This window comes from Abramis brama, assembly GCF_963993115.1.
Source record: "Abramis brama genome assembly, chromosome: 20".
In the NCBI taxonomy this organism is placed as follows: Eukaryota; Metazoa; Chordata; class Actinopteri; order Cypriniformes; family Leuciscidae; genus Abramis; species Abramis brama.
Window position 1 is genome coordinate 8,548,973 of NC_139982.1, and position 21,600 is coordinate 8,570,572.

At 38.4% G+C, this 21,600-nt stretch overlaps 1 protein-coding gene and 1 long non-coding RNA gene across 2 annotated transcripts in view; both read right to left on the reverse strand.

Moving 5' to 3' along the window:
• Positions 1–21,600, reverse strand: part of LOC311071495 — a 165,838-nt gene that overhangs the window by 109,630 nt on the left and 34,608 nt on the right. The window lies entirely within an intron of this gene.
• Positions 1–21,600, reverse strand: part of LOC311071482 (uncharacterized protein) — a 96,604-nt gene that overhangs the window by 67,694 nt on the left and 7,310 nt on the right. The window contains exon 2 of the mRNA XM_084095877.1: positions 8,796–9,004. Coding sequence (XP_083952003.1) covers positions 8,796–8,947 — 152 coding nt within the window. The 5' untranslated portion in view covers positions 8,948–9,004. The remainder of the gene's footprint in view (positions 1–8,795; positions 9,005–21,600) is intronic.

Genomic DNA, 21,600 nt, shown 5'->3' on the forward strand with positions numbered 1-21,600 from the left:
TGAGACTCAAACCAGTGGAGAGGAGTACCTGTGATGCCCAGAGATGCGAAGGTGGACATAAGGATCTGATGATTCACAGTGTCGAAGGCAGCAGACAGATCCAGGAGAATGAGAACTGAAGATTTGGAAGCAGCTTTTGTGATCTGTAGGGATTCTGTGACCGACAGTAATGTGGTCTCGGTTGAATGCCCTTTCTTGAAGCCAGATTGGTTGACATCTAACTGGTTGTTCAGAGACAGGAAGGATGTTACTTGGTTGAAAGCAACTCGTTCAAGTGTTTTCGCAATGAATGGTAGGAGAGAGACAGGTCTGTAACTCTCTACAAGTGATGTGTTCAATGTTGTTTTTTTAAGCAGCGGAGTTACCCGAGCCTGCTTGAATGCTGTAGGGAAAAGGTCTGGGTTCCTGTGTGTGTGGAGCTGAGAACTGACTGCTGATAGTTGTTATTTTATTGGTGAAGAAGTTAACAAAATCATCAGCAGTTAAAGAGGAGGTGGGTGGTCATAATATGACCACACCCACACATGCACAAGTGATTCACATGCTAATCGTCCATGTGAAGGAACACAAACCTGTAAACGCCCCCATCACCTCAAAGCAAAGGAGAAAACTTCATCATTCCTCAGCTTTTCATAGAGTTTGGAAGACACGCTGAGAGTTTACCTTGGATTTACCTCAGAAAAAAGAATGTGATTTGAAGATTAAAAAACGATTTTTAAGGCAAGAAATGCATTCTCATTTATATTAGTTAGCGTGTTATTGTTGCATAAACTTCACATTGTACTAGTTAAACTGGTGCCAGACTAAAATGTATGAAATGGAAGGAAACATGAATTATAGACAGGTAGGCAACCTTTAAATGCTAAATAAATATACATGTACGACACAAGGATGTTTTTATGCTCTATAATATAAAATACAGCATGATGTAAAAGTAGGCTAGTATGAGTGTTTACACTAACATGATGAATATTATAATTAATGTTTTGACCAATGTTTACTATGAAAAACTGTGTTAGTGCATATCTGCTCAAACGTAGATGTTTATAATGTAATAACAATTGTTTTAAGTCATTCAAACCTTTATTTAACCAGGATAAACAACTCCTTGAGATTAAAAATCTCTTTTACAAGAGTGTCCTGGCAAGTGGCAGCAGCGCGGTTTCACTAGATACAGAGACACTTACTGGCAAATACATAAACACGCTTTCACTCATCATATTCAAACAACAATATCATCATAAAAACCGGGTCCTAAATCAATTTAAAAACAGTGACAGACAGACTGCCTTTCTGCAAGGTCCTTTAAAAAGCCTTTAAAAGAATAAAGTGAGACCAACTCCTTCAACTGTAGTTCATTTTGAAGCTGATTCCATGCAGATGGTGCTGCAAAATGGTGCTTTTTGCCAAAGTCAGTGCAGGCTTTAGGGACTGTCAATAAAAACAGATCCTGTAAACGCAGGTAATATGTCCCTGCAGACCTCAGGAGGATGTAAGTGTTCAGATAAGGAGGAAGAAGTCCTAATACTGCTTTATAAATAAAAAGATGCCAGTGCATCCAACGCCGAATGGAGAGAGAGAACCACTCGACCCGAGAATGCAGCAAACAGTGATGAGTGAGAGATTTTAAGTTTGTGATGAATCTTAAGGCTCCATGAAACATCGTGTCCAAAGCATGGAGACACATGGGAGGTTGAATGCATATATAAAATATCACCATAGTCCAAGACAGACAAGAATGTTGCTTTTACAAGTTGTTTTTTTGCTTCAAAAGATAAACAAGACTTGATTCTAACGAAAAAACCTAACTTCAATTTCAGTTTTTTAACCAAATCTTGGACATGCAATGTAAAAGACAGTGATTGATCAATGGTAATGCCAAAGTATTTGTAATGTGACACTTCTTCGATTTCTGTACCAGAAAGTGTACAAATGGTGGTGACATTGTTTTTAGTTGATTTTCCCCGAGTGAAAGTCATGACTTTAGTTTTTTTTAGAGTTTAGATCCAATTTTAAAGTAGCCAAATTATGTTGCAAGATGTTAAAAGCGGATTGTAAATTTGTGATTGCTTGATCTAATGTGGACCCAGAACAATAGAGAACAGTATCATCAGCATAGTAATGATAGTTTGTATTATTTATATTATTGCAGAGGTTGTTTGTATAAATGATAAAAAGAAGAGGCCCAAAGATTGAGCCTTGAGGCACCCCTTTTGTAATATTTAGGGAGGCAGAAGTGAGGCCATCTACTTGCACACATTGTATTCTCCCTAATAGGTAACTGTTGAACCATCCCACTGCTTGTTCTGAAAGTCCAATAGAGGTGAGTCTTTGAAGGAGTATTTTATGGTCCACTGTATCAAAAGCTTTTGACAAATCAATAAACAGTGCTGCACAGTGCTGTTTATTGTCCAAGATTTTGACCAGGTCATTGACAACTTTTGAAACAGCTGTTATTGTACTATGTTGTTTCCTAAAACCAGATTGAAATTCATTCAGAATATTGTTATTAATTAGATAGTCTTTCAATTGAATGCTGATAAGTGATTCCATTAATTTGGCTAATACTGACAATTTAGAAATAGGCCTATAGTTATTTATATTTGCAGGATCACCACCTTTGTGAAGGGGGAGAACATTGGCAGATTTCCAGATGGCTGGTACTTGATTTGTGGCTAAAGAAAGGTTAAATAAATATGTAACTGGATTTGCTATCAAATCTGCAGCTATTTTTAGAAAATACGGTTCCAATTTATCTGGACCTGATGATTTTTTTTTATCTAGATCCTTCAAGGCCTTCCTCACTTTTGGTACGGTTACTGTCTTGAAATGAAATGGTTGAGCTGACAGTAACTGATCAACAGGACATGCAGTGGAAGAACTGGAAATTGAATTATGTAGTGTTTCATAAAGGGAACAAGCAGAAATGAAATGATTGAAACTATTCAAAATTTAGTTTTTGTCGATGATTTTTTTTGTCATCAACAACAATACAAGATGGTACTTCTGTATCTGTTTTTGCTTCCGTTAAAATTTTTATTGTTTTCCAGAACTTAAGAGGGTTATATCAATTTTTCGATGTTTCAGAAAGGAAATAAGCGGATTTGGCATTACGTATTTTTACAGTACATAAATTACGTAAACTCGCGAAATTTCAACCAGTCAGACTCGAGCTTTGACTTTCTAGCTTGAGCCCAGGCTTGATTTCTCTCTAGACAATTCAGGTCAGACAATTCATTGCTAAACCAAACATTATTTCGCCCTTTCACTCTATGGGCCCTATTTTAACGATCTGAAACGCAAGTAACTTTGTGAGCGGGTCTTGGGCGCTGTTGCTATTATACCTGCGGGATAAATGACTCTTGCGCCCGACGCAAATCTAAAATGGGTTGGTCTGAAGTAGCTTCATTATTCATAGGTGTGGTTTGGGCGTAACATGAAATAAACCAATCAGAGCGACATCTCGCATTCCCTTTAAGAGCAGGCGCGCTTGTTCTATAGCGGATTCCTTTTATAATGGCGGATTTGCCAGGCGCATGCCAGGAGCGGTTCACAGCCGAGGAGATCAACGTTCTCGTCAGTGACGTTGAGGATGGAGAAACACACCCAAATTAACTTTGGTTAAACAGGCGTATGATAATTTGGGTAAATGTGTAAGCTAGATGTATGCTTTTATAATAAACTGTCTATCTATCTATCTATCTATCTATCTATCTATCTATCTATCTATCTATCTATCTATCGTAATAATGTAGGCTATGATTTGCAAAAATGAAAACTGCTGCGTCTGTGTGTAGATGAGAGAATCAAAGTGTATGCGCGTTGTGCACACGCTACATTGATTATGGCCAAGCATGCGCCCTTAAAATAGCATATGAATAACATGCGCAACACGCCACTGACTTTAAACTCGTTTTTTTCGGTCAGTGGCGGAATTGTTTTCTAAACCTGCAAAATAGCCTGAGGGAACGTTTGCGCCGGAACACGCCTCCTCTTTGCGCTGAACCGCCCCGGGGAGCGCAAGTGTATTTCTTAGTTAACCGACATGTGTCTGTGGAGGGAAAAGTCCGCTGTGCGCGGGTGCAAAATAGGAATGATACATGCGTCGGTGTACAAAGTCAATTGCGCTGGGTGCAAGATAGGGCCCTATGTCTTTTGAGTGGGGCATGCTTATTTACCAGGCCTGTGAAACCATCATAAAAAAATGTCCAAGCATTTTCAACATCATCAATAAGGCTAATTCTTCCCCAATCAAAATCATACAGATCATGTAAAAAGACCTGCACTGAGAACTGCTTCATTGCCCTCTTAAAGATTATGCGCGGCCTTGTTTTAAGAATTTTTGTGTTCCTTACAGATGCTATAAGACAATGATCGCTTATATCATTTGCAAAAACAGAGGCACAGGAGTATTTGTGAGGGACATTTGTAAGAATAAGATCAATTAATGATGATTTTTCTGGATGTTTTAGGTTTGGTCCGGTGGGGCTATTCACAATCTGAAAGAGATTATAAGAATCACAAAATGATTTAAAATGATCAGACATTGGCAAAAGTCAGTTCCAATTAAGATCTCCTAAAAAGACAATTTCATTATAATTTAGACTTGTTAAAAACTCCCTCAAAGAAGAAAGAGTGCTACTGTCAGCTAAGGGGAGTCTATAACAACCAACAACTGTGATGTGAAGACTCTTAGAAACTTCTAAGTCAAGAGCCAACAATTCAAATTGTCTGCTTATTGACTTTGAGACAATTACATTCACAAGAAATGACTTTTTCACATATATTGCAACACCTCCACCCTTTTTAGGTCGGTCTGTTCTGAATAAGTTGCACCCACCTACAGTCACATCCTTATCAGAAATAGATTTGTTGAGCCAAATTTCACTTAAAACAAAAACATCGGCATTGGTCGAAAGTGCCCAGATACGAACCATATCTATTTTGCCAACCAGACTACGAACATTCAAATGACAAAATCCCAGGCCCTTTCTGCATTTAAAGCTTTCAGGGGTGTCATATGACATATTTTGCTCTGGGCCTGGATTTGGGTGGACATTCCCAGAAATTAAAAGCAGCAATATAAGCAAAAGTCTCTGTTTAGGCAGTTTACAATGATGGGGGTTGTGGATGACTGCCAAGTTTAAAAGGGCTGCTCCTTGAGACCCCAGATGGTTTTGCAGAGCCATAAGACCGCTTAAACGCTGCACTTCTAATGTGCCAGAGGTGAAGAGCAAAGGCTGGGGTTGAATGACCGCAGCCAGCTGATGGCTTGTTTCGCTCCTCCCCCGGAGTAAACAATCCGGAAATGAGAGCAACGCGTTTCCATGGCAATGAGGGGAGATACCAGTTGAGGCACACAGCGCTATCAAATACAGCGCAGCAAGAAACATCCGCGGCTTTAAATCCATTTTACTTCAAGGATTTTAATCAATATCCATTAAAAACTAAAGATCCTCTTTTTCGAGTAGAGTGACTACACCACCAGCTCCACCCCCTCCACAGCGTCCTTCCGTGACGCAGTGCTGTGATGCAGGACGTGAAGCTGAATAAAATAATTTCCATGGATAAACAATGCGTTCCAAAGTTACATCCAACCCAGAGAAGGTGAAACAACAATGCTTATTCCCAGATGGTACTATCCCTGGTCCCACGAAGACCACGTCTGGAGTCAGATTTCCATTCCTCCACCGCGAGGAAGTTTATATCTAAGTTGTTTTGCTCTGCGCCAATCCAGGAAAGGGATCACACAACTCAGATAGAGTGAGTAGAAAAGTAAATCCCGGTATGCACACAGCTACGGCTATATAACAATGTTCATTAAAAGCACTGCACGCTTACGTTGAGCTGATCGTGCCTGTAGCCGGTAGCCGAAAAGCATCCAAAATCTTGATCAATTAATCAATCCAAATAAACCCCAGAATCATCATCACAGGAATAATGAAGAAACAATAATGTTTCATAGTGAGGAGTGGCTCGATTGCTTCAGTAAACAGTCTCTGGAATTGCTGTGAGATTGGTTCACTCACACTGTGAGTTTGAAAAGCAAAACGCACCAAACATTAGACTACATGTTTTTACTTCAATCTCATTTCATTAACATTTGAAGTACCATATGATAATCCATATATTTTTCTCTTGTGTAGTGTACTGAAGTGTTCCTTTCTAATGATTTATAGTTATAAGCCAACTGCAGTTCTAAAGCTAAATTATTGTTATTATTATTTAATAACAAGGCACAACAAACCTGGTGTTCTTTATATATGTTTGTTGTGAATAGGGTTGGGTACCGAAACCCGGTTCCAATAGGGAACCGGTTCCGACGTAAACGGTAGTAACGAGACCGAATAAAAACGAAACTTTCGGTGCCTGATTTCGGTGCCTGACGTTTTTTTTACCGCCCCCTATAAAACATCTCGCGGCACGAATGATCCAATAATAAAACATCTCCGGTTAACCAGCAGAGCATTCATTTAGTTTGTTTGTTAAATAAGAGACAATCTAGCGCAGAAATGTGTTTTTTTTAAATCAAGTGATCAAAGTGCTCGTTGCCGCTGCGATCAGTGGCGCGGATACAGTGTTTTCTCTTGTGGCTCGCGCACACCGCACTGCACTCGGACGCGCGCTTCAATCATAGACTGTAAAAAATAGGCTTCAATACGTTGCGGAGATCGATCTATTTATGAGGCGCCGTCTATGATTATGTGCGCGGAGAGTTTGTGTGTGTGTGCTCGCGTCTCAGATGAGTATGTGCGCGGAGAGTTCTGCGCGTCTCGTGTGTGTAGTAGAGTTTGCGTGTGTGTGCGTGAGCGACTTTAGATGTGACGTTGTGCATTTCATATGTAGCCTATTAGTTTGAGCATTCAGCAGTATACATGTATGTGTGATACCTATACATAGTAGGCTATATGTATGCAAGGGTTTCATATGTGCGTGAATGAAGTTTGAAAAATATAAATATAAAAATATATATAAGTCTCACAAAATATAATGGAAACAAAGTGTCCCTGCTTGATATACAACCACTGATGAGCATAATCGGTATAAAAAAATAAAAAAATAAAAAAACTACGAATGCGGATTAGAACCCAAAACCTCTGACACGCTTGAGTAAAGTTCAAGTTCAGCTGCCAGTGTTCCTCTTCGGGTTAGTCTAGTATTTTAATGCCAACTGCAAATCTTGCATATCAAGTATGAAGTATATCAATATCAAGTATATGAGGCTATACTGTGTGTGTTAAATATTTCTGCTAAGTGTTAGATATTTCTTTGTTTTGTAAAAGTCATAATATGAGAAGACAACATTTTTATCTTAACTTAAGTGTTTTCGGCTAAATCAGTAGCCTTTTAAACGGCACAATTTTTCATTAAATCAGAAATCAGAAAATCTTTTTCAGAAAATCACACACACACACACACACACACACACACACACACACACACACACACACATACATAGGTATTATTTTTTTTGATAAAGTGTGTGGTTTAGTTTTCTTAAGTACCGTTTCAAGAACCGTTTAAGCACCGGAACCGTTTGAAAAATACCGAGTAGGTACTGGTATCGGATAAAACCCAACCAATACCCAACCCTAGTTGTGAATTTAAATCGCAAATCTAAATCACAATTAGATTGTCATCCTCAAATTGTGCAGACCTAGTTGCTCCTGCATATGATTATGTTCACAGTTGTTGTTTTTTGTGTAATTTTTTTTTTTACAGGGACCAGATGCCACTGATGAGTCCTGCTGACTTAAACATTCACACAAGTCTTTGTACATGAACATGGTAAAATAAATAAGCAAACACCTTGGAAATGACATGTTGAAAAGAATCTGTTTTAGGAATGGAACAAAGGTGTGTGACTGTTCAAGTCTCTGTCTTTAGATCAGTGTATGTGTGTTAAATAATGTGATTTTTTTTTGTCCTTAGTTATGTATCTTTGGATTATGTTGTGCAAATAAATGCAAACAATCAAAAAGTCATTATTTCATTCTTTTAATCTCTCCACATTTTTTGTTCAAGTTCCCCCACAGTCCCACCTGATAGGTCCATTAGGGAAGGGTCTGTGTCTTCCAAGGTGTGAAACAGAAATATTCAGATGATTCATGCCCTCCCCGCATACAGCTTTCTTACATACAACATGTCTTACAAATTTTAAATCAATATATTGGTTTATGTGAATGAGTGGGCAGGATAATTTTCACATAGTTTTGAAGCAAATATTCTAATCTACATGATTCAGTTTTGAAATGTCTTGTGAACAAATAATGAGTATGGGTTTTTTAATCCTTATTTCAGTGACTTAAAAAAAAAATCACATCACCCATAAAAGTAATTTTCTCAAAACTACAAACTTTTACATACATGCTGCTGATATATTATTGTAGCAGAGTTTGTGCTGAATACAGTGTCAGACTTTCAGACTCTAGCCATGAAAATGTTACAAGTAACAGAAATAAGCACAAACTTCAGGGCATGTCAGAACACCTCCAGGGCCCAGAAAACACCTCAGACACCAGAGGGTTAACATGAATTAGTCAAGTGGTCAAAGAGAGTTCTTTAGACACTTCTTGAAAATTGCAAGGGACTTGACTGTTTTGCAAAATTAGGAAGATTGTTCCACCAGTGAAGAACAGTGACAGTTAAAGTTAAGGAATGTGATTTTGTGCTTCTCTGTGATGGAATCACTGGATTCAGTGGATCCACCTCTCACCAACTGCAGACTTCTGGAATGCACTGTATATCACTTTGAATAAAAGCATCTGTCAATGCTAAAATAGTATGTGTCTTACCTGGGGTCAGAGGTCACTGTTCCATCACTGGATCCAGGGGGTAGATTCCTAGTGGATTGATCACTCTTCATAGACACACAGCTTGATCCAGGAGATGAAAAACTCATTTTAGAGGCAGTGTCCTCATCTTCTCTCTCATTATGGAGACTCATTTTACTCTTCTCCTATTCTCATTTCCCAAAGGAGTGTGGTGAGACGGCACTGTAAAACTGTTTAAGAAAGAAAAAAAGAAAAGGTTCAGCTAACTCAATTAATTTGAGGACACAAGATTACCTCAATTCAATTAAGTTTATAAAAAACAATCCACTAAAACAAGGATATTTCTTAATACACAAATAAATCACACAGCACTCAAATTCTTTATATAGCTGACACATCACTATATTGAGTAAAACCACTATAATTACAAACTTTAAATAAACTCTTGCTTTAACCTTCTGAGGTCGGCAAACGCGCCGGCGCGTTTTGCTGGATTTTCTTCACATTGTAGCACTTTAAACTTAAATTTCTCTGTCATTTATGGTCATACAGAAAAAAGAAATATAAAAAAAGAATCTGTGAGATGTCTACTTTTGTATGTGTCCACTTACAATCAAATCAAAACATTGTGCTTTTGTAAAATAAAGAAAATAAAACAGGGTGTGCGTTCTGCCTCTCCGTCGCGGTGAACTTTTTTTTCTTGAGCACGTCTATAAACTGAAACAAAACTCAGCGAATACTTGTCACACATTTATGAGCCATATACCTTTATAAACATTTAAGTGTGTACTTTTAAATGATCGGATTCAAACTGAAAACAAATATTCTCTGTTTAAGTAATTTGTATAAAACCAACAAGATGTCCAGTATCTCAAACGCTTGCTCATTATATTTATTTTGACCACGCCCACTCGCGCAAAAGAGATTCACATGCAAATCTCCACATGGAACGCAAACATTACCTCAAAAACAAAACACCAAAAAACTTCACAAGTCTCTGCTTTTCGTCGAGTTTTGAAAGACGCGCCGTGAGCTTACATTGGATTTACCTCAGAAGAAGAAGAACGCGATTTGAAGACAAGAAAGATGTAAGGTAAGAAATTCTTACTTATTAGTTTGTTATTGTTGCATAAACTTCACATTGCAGTTGAACTGTTGCTAGATATATGGTGAATATTATAATATTTAGACCCGTGTTTACTGTTACTGTGTTTGTGGATATCTGCTCAAACGTAGATATGTATAATATGGTAACCATAATGTTTCATTTTTTGGAGCATGCTGTGCATTTGAATGTTTCATATTTTGGAGCATGCTGTGCGTTTGAATGTTTCATATTTTGGATTGCGATCGCGTTTGAAAAGTAAAACGCACCAAACATTAGGCTTTATGTTTTTACTATTATCTCATTTCATATCATCATAACGAATGGAAACATTTGAAGTAACATATGATAATCAATATATTTTTCTCTAGTGTAGTTGTTACTGAAATCTGTTGGAAGATTTATAGGCTGCTATAGGTTATTGTTATTATTATTTTATGCAGCACTGCGCGTAGCCTATGCCTACAAGGCACAACAAACCTGGTGTTCATTATATTATATATTGTTGGAAACATTTGTGTGTGTGTGTGTGTGTGTGTATTCTGTGAATTTTGAAAAGCAATTTTAACCAGAAAAATCTAAAATGCATTCCCAAAATCGTGGCTTATAGTTTCTCTTGATACCAGTATGTTCACTTTTTTTTTTTTTTTTTTAGGGCCCAGATGCCACTGAGTCCTGCTGACTTCAACATTCACACGAGTCTCTGTACATGAACATGGTTAAGTGAAAATCAAACACCTTGGAAATGAAAGGTATGTACAATGTTTTTTAGGAATGGCACAAAGGTCTCTGTCTTTGGATCATTGTTTTCAATGTGCTCTTTTGTCATGTGTTGTGTATCTTTGGATTATGTCGTGTTGTAAATAAATCCAAACAATCAAACAGCCATTCTTTTTTAAATCTCCTCATTCTTTGTGCAAGGTTGCTCAGAATGACAGGGTCTGATAGCTCCTAATAGGGCCGTTAGGGGAGTGTCTTTGTCTTTCTCAGGTGTGAAAGACATACATATTAATGACCTCCCGCATAAAGCTTTCTCACTCAAAACATATATAAACATAATATATCAATATATTGTCTTATCTGAATGAGCAGTCAGGGTGATTTTCACATAGTTTTGGAGCAAATATTCTAGGCTACGTGATACAATTTTCAAAAGTCTTGTGAAGAAATAATCAGTATGGGTTTCATGGCCTTATTTCAGTGACAATTTTTTTTTGTTGTATTTTCACAAACCACGCATAAATGTCATTATCTCAAAACTACAAACTTTTACACACATGCTGCTGATATATTATTGTAGCAGAGTTTGTGCTGAATACAGTGTAATAAGACTTTAGCCATGACAATGTCACAAGTAACAGAAATAAGCACAAATGTCAGAGCATGTCAGAACACCTCCAGGGCCAGAAAACCCCTCAGACCCCAGAGGGTTAATATGAAGAGTTTGCAGTTGAGAAATGCAACACTGTCTTATCTCTACTGGTCGGCATTGGGTACAGGAGAATGCGTAATCGGGTTCTCGGACTGTACCGGTCTGCCGGCTGGTGACACAAGAGAGGATCGATGGGTGCAAGGCTTTACAGGGTCACTCACCATCAATCTGACCCTCTTGGAACCCAGGAGAGGAATTTGTTCTTTTGACAATTCGGGAACCACGGGACTCCGGAGAGCCGGCGGTGGAACAGAAACCATCTGAAGAACTCCTCCCCCCATCTTTGGGTGGCCTGTATCAGGGAAGATTAGTCTTGCTTAGTCTCGCTGCGTCGTTGGCAGCATCTGATACAGGATGGGCTGCAGGCCCACTGAGGCCTGGGTGAAGGCTGTTGTCCAGCAGGGGCACCCTCGGCAACGTGCAGGTGGAGGAGCTGCCACCGGTGGAGGGTTGATGGCAACAGCGGGCCGCCGGGGCAGGATGTGTCGGACAGCCTCCATCTGCACCTGAGCAACAGTGAACTTTTGGGTGCAGTTCTCCACCGTGTCGCCGAACAACCCAACCTGGGAAATTGGGGAGTCCAGGAACCGAACCTTGTCCGCATCCGCCATATAGTAGTAGCCTTTATTGTCACTTAGTCACAAGTACCAGCGAAATTAACCATCAACCTGTCCATACAAACATACATACAGTATGACAAGGGGGAAGACAGGACAGGAAGACAGGGGATTGAGGAAAAAAATACAGCATAACATGAGGAGAGATGAGGAGATAAAAAGGCAACCCCCAGACTATGCTCCTGTGAGGAGTACAGTGTGGGAACAGGAAAAAAACACCTCAGCAACATTATCACATAATCAGTACACCTTGATTGGAGAGCAGTGCGGAGAGAGTCTCTCAAAGTACAAGACAGTAGACTAGACAAGACGAGAGGAGCAAAGCAGGGGAGGTAAGGGGGAGGAGGGGAAGAAAATGTGACCGCCTTCGTTGAGAGCCAAGAGAGAAGTCAACCAGACTGAGCCAAATATGGTGCTTCTGAACCACCAAGGTGGACATCGCTAGACAGATCGCGCAAGCCGCAATGCTTGTGCTTCTGAGAGCCAAGTCGGTTGCAGTGCAGAGCTCACTCATGAGTGCACGGTCTAGACTAGCCTTGTGCATGGTCATGAGTGTTTTGGCCTGACAGACCTGTAACAACGCCATGGCATGCAGAGAAGAAGCAGCTTGCCCGCAAGCTCTATAAGCTCCGTCTGTAAGAACAGACGAGGACTCACAGACCTGCAAGGGAAAACGAGGCTCTCCCGAGCCAGATGCAGCGGCCGCCGGACACAGGTGTGCCGCGTAACAGCCACGTAACCTCTCACTGCACCTGAGGGGAGGGTGTGGAAATGGGGACTCCACCTTCGCGGACGAAGGCGAGTCTTGATCTCAACACAGAGACAGTAATGTTCCCGCAATGAGAACACAAACTATCCACAAAAGCTACTTCAGCGTGCTGTGAGCCCAAACACGCGATACAACAATTGTGACCGTCACAGGGGGACAGTGAAACAACTGCATCCAGAAACGCACGGGCAGAATGACATATTAAAAATGACGCAAACGCACCCGTGTTGCTCTTTCAGGAAATAAACACTCTCACCAGTGCTGGAGCTCACAGTAGAATGATCGCGGCAACACTGACAGGGATGGTGCAGCCTGTACCAGTGAAGCACTCACTCTCTTCGCCCTCAACCAGCCATCAGACAAACAAACACAAACAGAAATTTGCTTTGCTGTTAAAACAGCAGTTGAGAGCTTAGAAAGCTCGTGATCACCACTGACACGTGTTGTAAACCACTAGCACCGGAAGAGACTTCCTGAAGAAGCACCGACACACTCGCTCGATGTAATACAACACACTCTTCAGAGACATCGACATGAAACCAATCGGCTCCGAAACGAAAGACGACTGGTGTGGCATCCACTTCCTGGATGTGGCTCATTTTTACAGTACTTGAAGATGACAGATTCCCTAGCGGGATCCCAATCAGTTGACATGTCGACTACGTCGAACGTGCCCGACTGAAAGGGAACTGAAGGATAGAGAAACAAGAAGAAACAAAAAAAGAGAGACACAACAACTACAACTGACTTCCAGCTATTACACATTATTGCACTTGCTAACCAGGGGTGTGTTTCCCATACAACAATGTAACTTGCTGCTTAACTACCATAGTACGATGCATCATTGAAGAAATCAAGTAGCTAGTCACAACTGTTTCCTGAAACCGTATTGTCACAAATTATAGTCCACGTTGGTTAATGATGTCACTCACAAGGTGGAGTAATAACTACTTTTAATGAATCTGTTTGAGGTTGAATTAATGATAGATGTTTTACTATAAATTACGGATATGGCATCTGTGATGCAGTAGTTATGACGTGTTACAGTCCGGAAAAATAAAATAAAAAATGATGGCTCAACCCGTAGCACTCTTCAGAGTATGGTGGTATTTATTTACAAGTGCCCGAAAGTCCAATAATCCAGCAGTGAATATATATATATACAAGTGAATATATATATAAGAATATATATAAGTGTACAGTCCCGTAAAACATAGTAACAAAACAACAACAAAAATCAATAAAAAAAAAATCAAATAGATTAAACTAGACGAATATGTACACAAACTCACACGTATCCACAATATACAAAATAATTATAGCTCACGACTCTGCTGTAATACGTTGTTCGACAAGTTCTGGAGTCTGGCTGCTGCTTTTAAAGGCCAGACTCCGGCCATTTTCTCGGGGACCACCATTAATATGTACCATGTCATAAGGTAATATCCTCCACATTGAGATTCACCTATACCTCCACCTTATAACAAAACAACTTTATACAAACTAATTTCAGTAAACATAATAACATAATAAACAAGATAACCATAACTCAAATTAATGTTTGTCTTTTAACCTAAAACTTGGTAACCCCACAAATAGACACAACATGGTTTCATCGGGTTCTGGTCCACTGTGCCGGCGCGGCATAGTCTGATGACATCATAACCGCTCGCCTTACCTGAGCTCGAGTTTGCCGGCGCAGCTCCCAGCAATCCAGTTATGCCAACATATAACACGCGATTTAATAGTAATACATAAAACAAACAAATAATGAGAATGCGTGATATGTCCAGAAGGGATAACAGGAGGGAAGTATGGAATGTGGATGAATGACTAAGTGCTATCGGGATCGCATGTGCACCCGCTTCTCCAACAGTGGCATCAACAGGTGAGAAAAGTGTGTGTGGTTGTTGCGTGTATGTTAGGGTTGCCACTTATGTCTGATAAAAAACCTGGGCATATCGATGACCTGACCGACCGCTTTGCTCACAAGTGAAAATGTCCATTAGACATTAGACCCACAAGACAAAATTGGCTTTTGTGCAGTAAGATTGTGCATAGTACTTTGCTAAAGAAATAAGTAGAGGGATGACATTAGATTTGCATTTAACATACCTTAGCCACATCTATAGCCCCTTTTATTTAGTATGTCTCAATCATACATAAATAGGCCTTAGCTTACCTAGTCTTCCATCTATACTTGGCGTTTCCCTTTGCTGCAGCTATCAGTGGTTTCTGTTCTTCAATGAATGTCTTGAATTCAGTGCATGACAATTTGAAATTCAATCTGACCTGAAGCTCAGACTTCACCATTGCAACTGACAGTCTGTTTCTTTTATCGGACCAAACATCCTCCATATACTAAACACTCTTTCTGCATAGGCATTACTGACTGGTATGGAAAAAACAAAAGCAACTACTTTCAACAGCTCAGTGGATTCAGTTGCCTTGCTAAAAAAATAGGCCCACTTTCTGTCTGGGGTAAGGTCTGTTGGAATGGTGTGTAAGACCTCATTCAGAATGACTACATCACCATACAGCTTGTCTTCTTCAACACCCAGGGCCAGTTTTTCCACTAAAACTTCCAACTCTGACCACTGGAGTGATTGTCCTTCATGAAGGCCGAGACAGCCAATGTGTGCAAGAACCTGGTCATTGAAGTCAAATTTATCCTCAAGATACAGCACTGCCTTCTCAAAAAATCTGTCCACCAGGCTCCTGAACTGTTCCTGTTGCTGGGGTAAAAGGCTCCTCAGTATTTGTTTTGCTTTGCTGCCATAGAATTTGTATGTGCGCCTTGCGATCAGCTGACTGCGCAATCGGTTCATCACAGAGTAAACGTCAATCACAGTAGCACTGTCACTCTCGAGCACCCTAATAGATGAATAAAATTCTTGCATCACATTGTGCATGAATGCAAGGATACATTCAGCTACAGTACAGTCTACATTTTCTGCATCACTTGCACCACACACAAATGTCCAGATGATACTTGGGCAGTCCTCCTTTCCCAGGGATACAAAATAAGACTTCAAAGCTGGCCAACACTCTAAAATCCTCTGTATCGCTGGCAGCAAAGACAGCCAGCGTGTGGGGACATGCCTCAGAATCTCCCTGTATTTTGTATTAGTAAATTCACAGAAGTCCTTAAGCAATTCCACTTTTTTAGCAGAACAACTGAATTTACTATACACCTTCAGCACAAAGGCCTCCACGTCACACCCTCCAGCACTAAAGACACGATTAGCTGCTTTGATAGTGTTGTTTATGATGTGACACTTGCAATTGCCCTTCACAATTTGTGGGTTAGCTTCTCTGAGTTTCTGAAAAACTGAGTTGTGCCGACCATAATTAACTGATGCGTTATCTGCACCATAGGCCCTGATCTGGCGGACTGAAAGTCCATTGTTCTCAGTAATAGACACTATTTGTTTGAATATGGCTTCACTAGATTCGTGGGAGTCGTCGTAAAAGTCTAACAATCCATACTTCATACCCTCGGATACACAGAAATACTGGACTGTGTAGGGAACAATTTTACTGGACTGTGTAGGTAAATGTGTGCCCAGAATTGGATGCATCAGAACATACTGCAAAATAGTGCGCTTTCTGCAACTCTGCTGCTAATCTTTGCTGACTAAATGGTGCCAACACATTTTCCGCTAAGGCCTCACTTTTAGTTCTGCCACAAGACATTTTACTGTAGTTGCAATATCAGAGTCACTGAATATTTTTGCACTGACCTTGTTCCCACAGTCAGTTGACAAGTAGCTAGGGCCATGTCGCACACCGTGATAGGTAGCTGTTAATTCTGCGACAGTAATTTTGTCCTCTGAGTTTTTTGTAATCATGAATGATGAAATTGCCTTTGTTTGTCTGGTTACTTGAACGCGACTCTGGTGTTTCTTCGTTTTAGCATGGTCATCCAAAGCAGTTTTGCCTTCATGTTTAACCAGAATTTTAACTGAGCATACGGAGCAAGTAGCATACCGTGGATCGCCTGGTGTTTGCTTTAGCCATGTGGAGTAATTGTCATTTTTCATCCAGTCATTATTAAAGTAGGTCGAACGTTTTATTTTATTTCTTACTGGCCTGTCAGTCTTTGTTGACACACTGTCATTTTCGTCCTCCGTCTCGCCACCCATGTCAACACTAACAAACGATGTTGACGACGTACAATTTTCTTCACTGCTTCAATTTGCCGCCTGCAGTAACTGGCTAGTGGTCGAGACAAGATGGCGACCAAGACAGACGTATGTTGAAACGCTCTGAAGGGTTTGATTTTATCCTCTTTCTGTGAAGACTCTTCATGTGTTAAATCTTTCAAAAAACGAACTTGAAACTATAGTCTATAACATTGTAATAGCAAACTTTATTTTTTCGCTTGAAAAAAGTACTAAGAAATTGCTGATTTAGATCCGTCACCGCGTGACTCACGACAAGCGATTAAAATGAGCGCCAAAGACAAACGAAAGAAAGTGATCTCAGACCATTTCTACGCAGCTGATCACACATCTTCAGCTGATTCAGCTAAAGGAGACCTGCCAGTACTTCTTCCTCCCGCTCCTGACACTCCACTGAGCAGCCCTATGCCGAAGAAAAACCGAGGTGAGCCTTCCCTATCTGAGTTGCAGGAAAATATCATCACGGCCCTCACCCTGAAAATTAATCAACGGGCAGACTCACTCGAGAAAATGATAATTACCAACTCCAACACGATCGAGGAACTCAAAACATCCTTAAATCATCTTCATTCGGAGATTCAAGATCTTAAGGAGGACAAAACCAAGCTGGGTGAGAAATTCACGCAACAACAAAAATCTCTCGTCAGTCTGGAAGAAAGAGTCGCCGATGCCGAACGTTACAAAAGACGTTGGTGTCTACGTCTACATGGCCTCTCTGAGCAACCAAACGAAGATGTAAAGGCAAAAGTTGTAGAAATTTGTAACGTTGTTGCCCCTGAGTCTTGCAAAAAAGGTTTTGAAGTCATTGACATTGCTCACAGGCTTGGTAAACCGCAATCGGGTAGGATTCGTGCCATCATTGCTTTATTCACGTTACGGTCTGTGCGTGATGCCATTTGGAAGAATGCCAAAAACAACGAGTTCCTGAAACAACACAAGCTTCGCTTCGTGGAGGATCTGACCAAAGAGGAAAAAGACAGACGACCGCTTTTATGGCCACATGTGAAGAAAGCACGCGAAGATAACAGAAAAGCCTACTATGTCAGGTCCAAGGCGTTCATTGAAGGTATTGAGATTAAACTGAATGCAGAAGGCCAAAAGATAAGCTGAACAGTAGCCTACTACGGTAACTGATCCTCAGACATCTGAGATATATGGCCACAAAAGCATGCACGGTTGTTGTTTCTTTTGTTCAAACTTAACAACGTTTTTTAGTTCATATATAATGTTCGTATATTGAACTATAGTAAATTTGTTCTGCTTTTGAAATTGAGGATAAACCAAACCCTCCTCATACTTCTGTTATTTTTTCTCCTGTTGTAACTTGTTATATTATAACGGAGTTATCACTCATTTCACTTAATGTAAAGGGCATTCGAGATATTGTTAAAAGAAAAGCAATATTTTTGTTTTGCAAAGAAATTAAGGCAGATTTTATTTTTTTACAAGAATCCCACTCAAGTGTGGAAGATGTTTTATTTTGGAAGAATCAGTGGGGAGATGATCTCTGGTTAGCTCATGGAAACAACCATTCAGCTGGTGTAAGCACTTTGAAAGGCAACTTTAGAGGAAAAATTATTTGTAACAAATGTGATGTTAAAGGACATTGGGTAATTATAGTTGTTGAAACTAGCAGTAATTTGTTTATATTATGTAATATGTATGGTTACAACTCTTCTTCTTTAAATTGTGAATTGTTAGACACAATAGAAGAAAATGTCAATATTTTCTCAACTAAATTTCCAATGGCAAAGATAATTATTGGCGGAGATTTTAATATGGTTCATGATAATGTTCTAGATAGATTCCCCTCCAAAGTATTTAATAAAAATAACATTCTCCAGAATTTTTCCTTAATTTCCTTAGACTTGGAACAAAAAGTTTTACAAGCTGAAATTTCCCCAGGTATTCTTACTGATCACAAAATTTTAACTTTAAGTATTAAATTTGAAGATATCCAGTGTAACTCTCGAAATGTTGGCTATTGGAAACTAAACAATTCACTTATATACCATGAAGATTATGTGAAACAAATCCAATTATTAATAAATACATACTGGCAACAGGCAAATATTAAGAAGGAATATGGCAAGATATGGGAACTATTAAAATTTGAGATAAGAAAATATAGTATTCAATTTGGAAAAAAAATGGCCGCGAAAAAAAGAACACGTATTCAAGATATAATTAAAAAGATTTCCAATTTAACTCAAACATCTACACACCCATCCAATAATGATGTTTTAGAAAATTTGCAGAAAGAATTAGACCATATTTATCAAGAAAAAGCCAAAGGTGCTTTTGTAAGATCTAGAAGAAAATGGATGGAAGAAGGTGAAAGAAATAGTAAATATTTTTTTAGCCTCGAGAAAAGGAATGCAGAAATGTGCCTAATTAGAAAATTAAAAATAAATGATTTTGTTACTGAAGACCTAGACACAATCTCTAAATTTATTTCTAAATATTATACAGATATATATTCATTAGGAGAAGACCAAGATAATTCAATTCTTCTTAAAACCATTAGAAATCCAAAATTGCTATCTTTAGAAAGTAGAATTGAATGTTCTGAAAACCTTTCTCTGAGTGAAATTGAGTTCTGTATAAAAACACTAAAAAACAACAAATCCCCTGGAAATGACGGCCTTTCATCAGAATTCTATAAAGCTTTTATAAACGATATATCTAAATTCCTATTAGCAGTATATGAAGAGGCCATCAACAAAGGATCCTTACCTACATCACTTAGACAAAGCGTCATCACATTGATCCCTAAACCTCAAAAAGATAGACTATTATTAGAAAATTGGCGACCTATATCATTATTAAATAATGATTATAAAATAATGGCAGCAGTTTTTGCAAAACGGATGAAAAATGCTTTAAATGAGATAATTGATGAAACTCAATGTGGTTTCATGAAAGGACGCCATATCTCCTCTAATATTCGTTTAGTTATTGATTTAGTAGAATATAGCAATTTACTAAATGGTGACCCTTTAATACTCTTTTTAGATTTCAGAAAAGCTTTCGATACAGTTAGCCATACATTTATATTTGATTCCTTAAAATTCTTTGGTTTCGGGGAATATTTCATAAAAAGTGTAAAAACGATGTACTATGGTAGTAATAGCTCTATTAAACTTATTAATGGGACATCTCCCAGATTTGAAATAAACCGAGGCATTCGGCAAGGCTGCCCAATTTCTGCATTCCTTTTTTTAGTTGTAGCTCAAGTGTTAAGCAATATGATAAACCAACACCCTTTTAAAGGGATTGAAATTCATGAAAGACACATTAAAATATCGCAACTTGCTGATGACACAACAATTTTTCTTGGTGATAGTTCTGAGGTACCTTTGGTTCTAAACATGATTAATAGCTTCTCAAAATTCTCTGGATTGAATTTAAATTTATCTAAATGTGAGATCTTACAACTTAAAAACAACAACCTATCCACTGTGTGTAATATTCCTGTTAAAAGTAATGTAACCTATTTGGGAATTAAAATTTCTAAAAGCACTGATGTACAGTAATGGTTAACTCCAATTTTTTGCCTGTTATTGAAAAAATACAAAAGAAATATAACTCATGGTTAGTAAGAGATCTTTCTATTCAAGGGAGAATTCTATTGAGTAAGGCAGAAGGTCTTTCAAGAGCAGCATATCTCTTCTCTTCACTCAGTGCCCCAAAGGATATATGCTCACAAATGGATACATTACTCTTTAATTTCATCTGGAAAAACAAATCTCATAAAATTAAAAGCATTCTTGTTAATAAGCTATCTGATGGTGGTTTAAATGTTCTTAATTTTACTATTTTTAACCAAATTCTAAAAATAAATTGGCTTAAAAACTTTTTAAAAAATCAAACAAGTATATTTAATATAGTCCCTTATTTTTTGTTCAAGAGACTTGGGGGATTAAACTTTTAGTTGCAGTGTCCTTATATGACCGGTAAACTTCCAATTGCTCTAGCTAACTATCATAAACAAACATTACTTTTCTGGTCCCTTTTGTACAAACACAATTTTTCTCCCAGTAGGTGTTTTATATGGAACAATAGTAATATCATTCATAATAAAAAATCTTTGTACATGAAGAATTGGGTCCAACACAACATTCTAATTGTTAGCCAACTAATTGACAAAAATGGGCAATTTTACACCTACCCTAATTTTATTTCAAAATATGGTTTATTTGTAAATGAAAAAGAATTTAACAAAGTAATTAAGGCTTTTTGTAACACATCACTTGAAGACATTGAACATTTGTTTTTATATTGCCCTTTTTCTATTTCTTTTTGGACTGACTTTAAAATAGATATGACAAAAAAATTGAACAGATGTCTTAATTTAGACCCTTATGACATTTTACTTTGTTTCCAAAACCCCTTTTTTTCTGAAAAACAAAATTATATAGTTAATCTTTTTTATCATTTTGGCGAAATTTTATATTCATAAGACTAGAATAACTCAAAAGAAACCCTCCTATATTGCCTTCTATAACACCGATCTAACAATATATTTTGAAACTCTTTTAAACATGAGATCACAAAATAAAAAGCTTATAAAAACAATACAAATATTAAAGCTTTTCAAATACATATAAATGCCCTGATATTTTATACTTATATTTTTGTATTTGTTCTTATGTTTATGTTTATTTTATAATTATGTTTTCTTTTCTTTTTTTTTCTTTTCTGGTTAAATATTTTGAG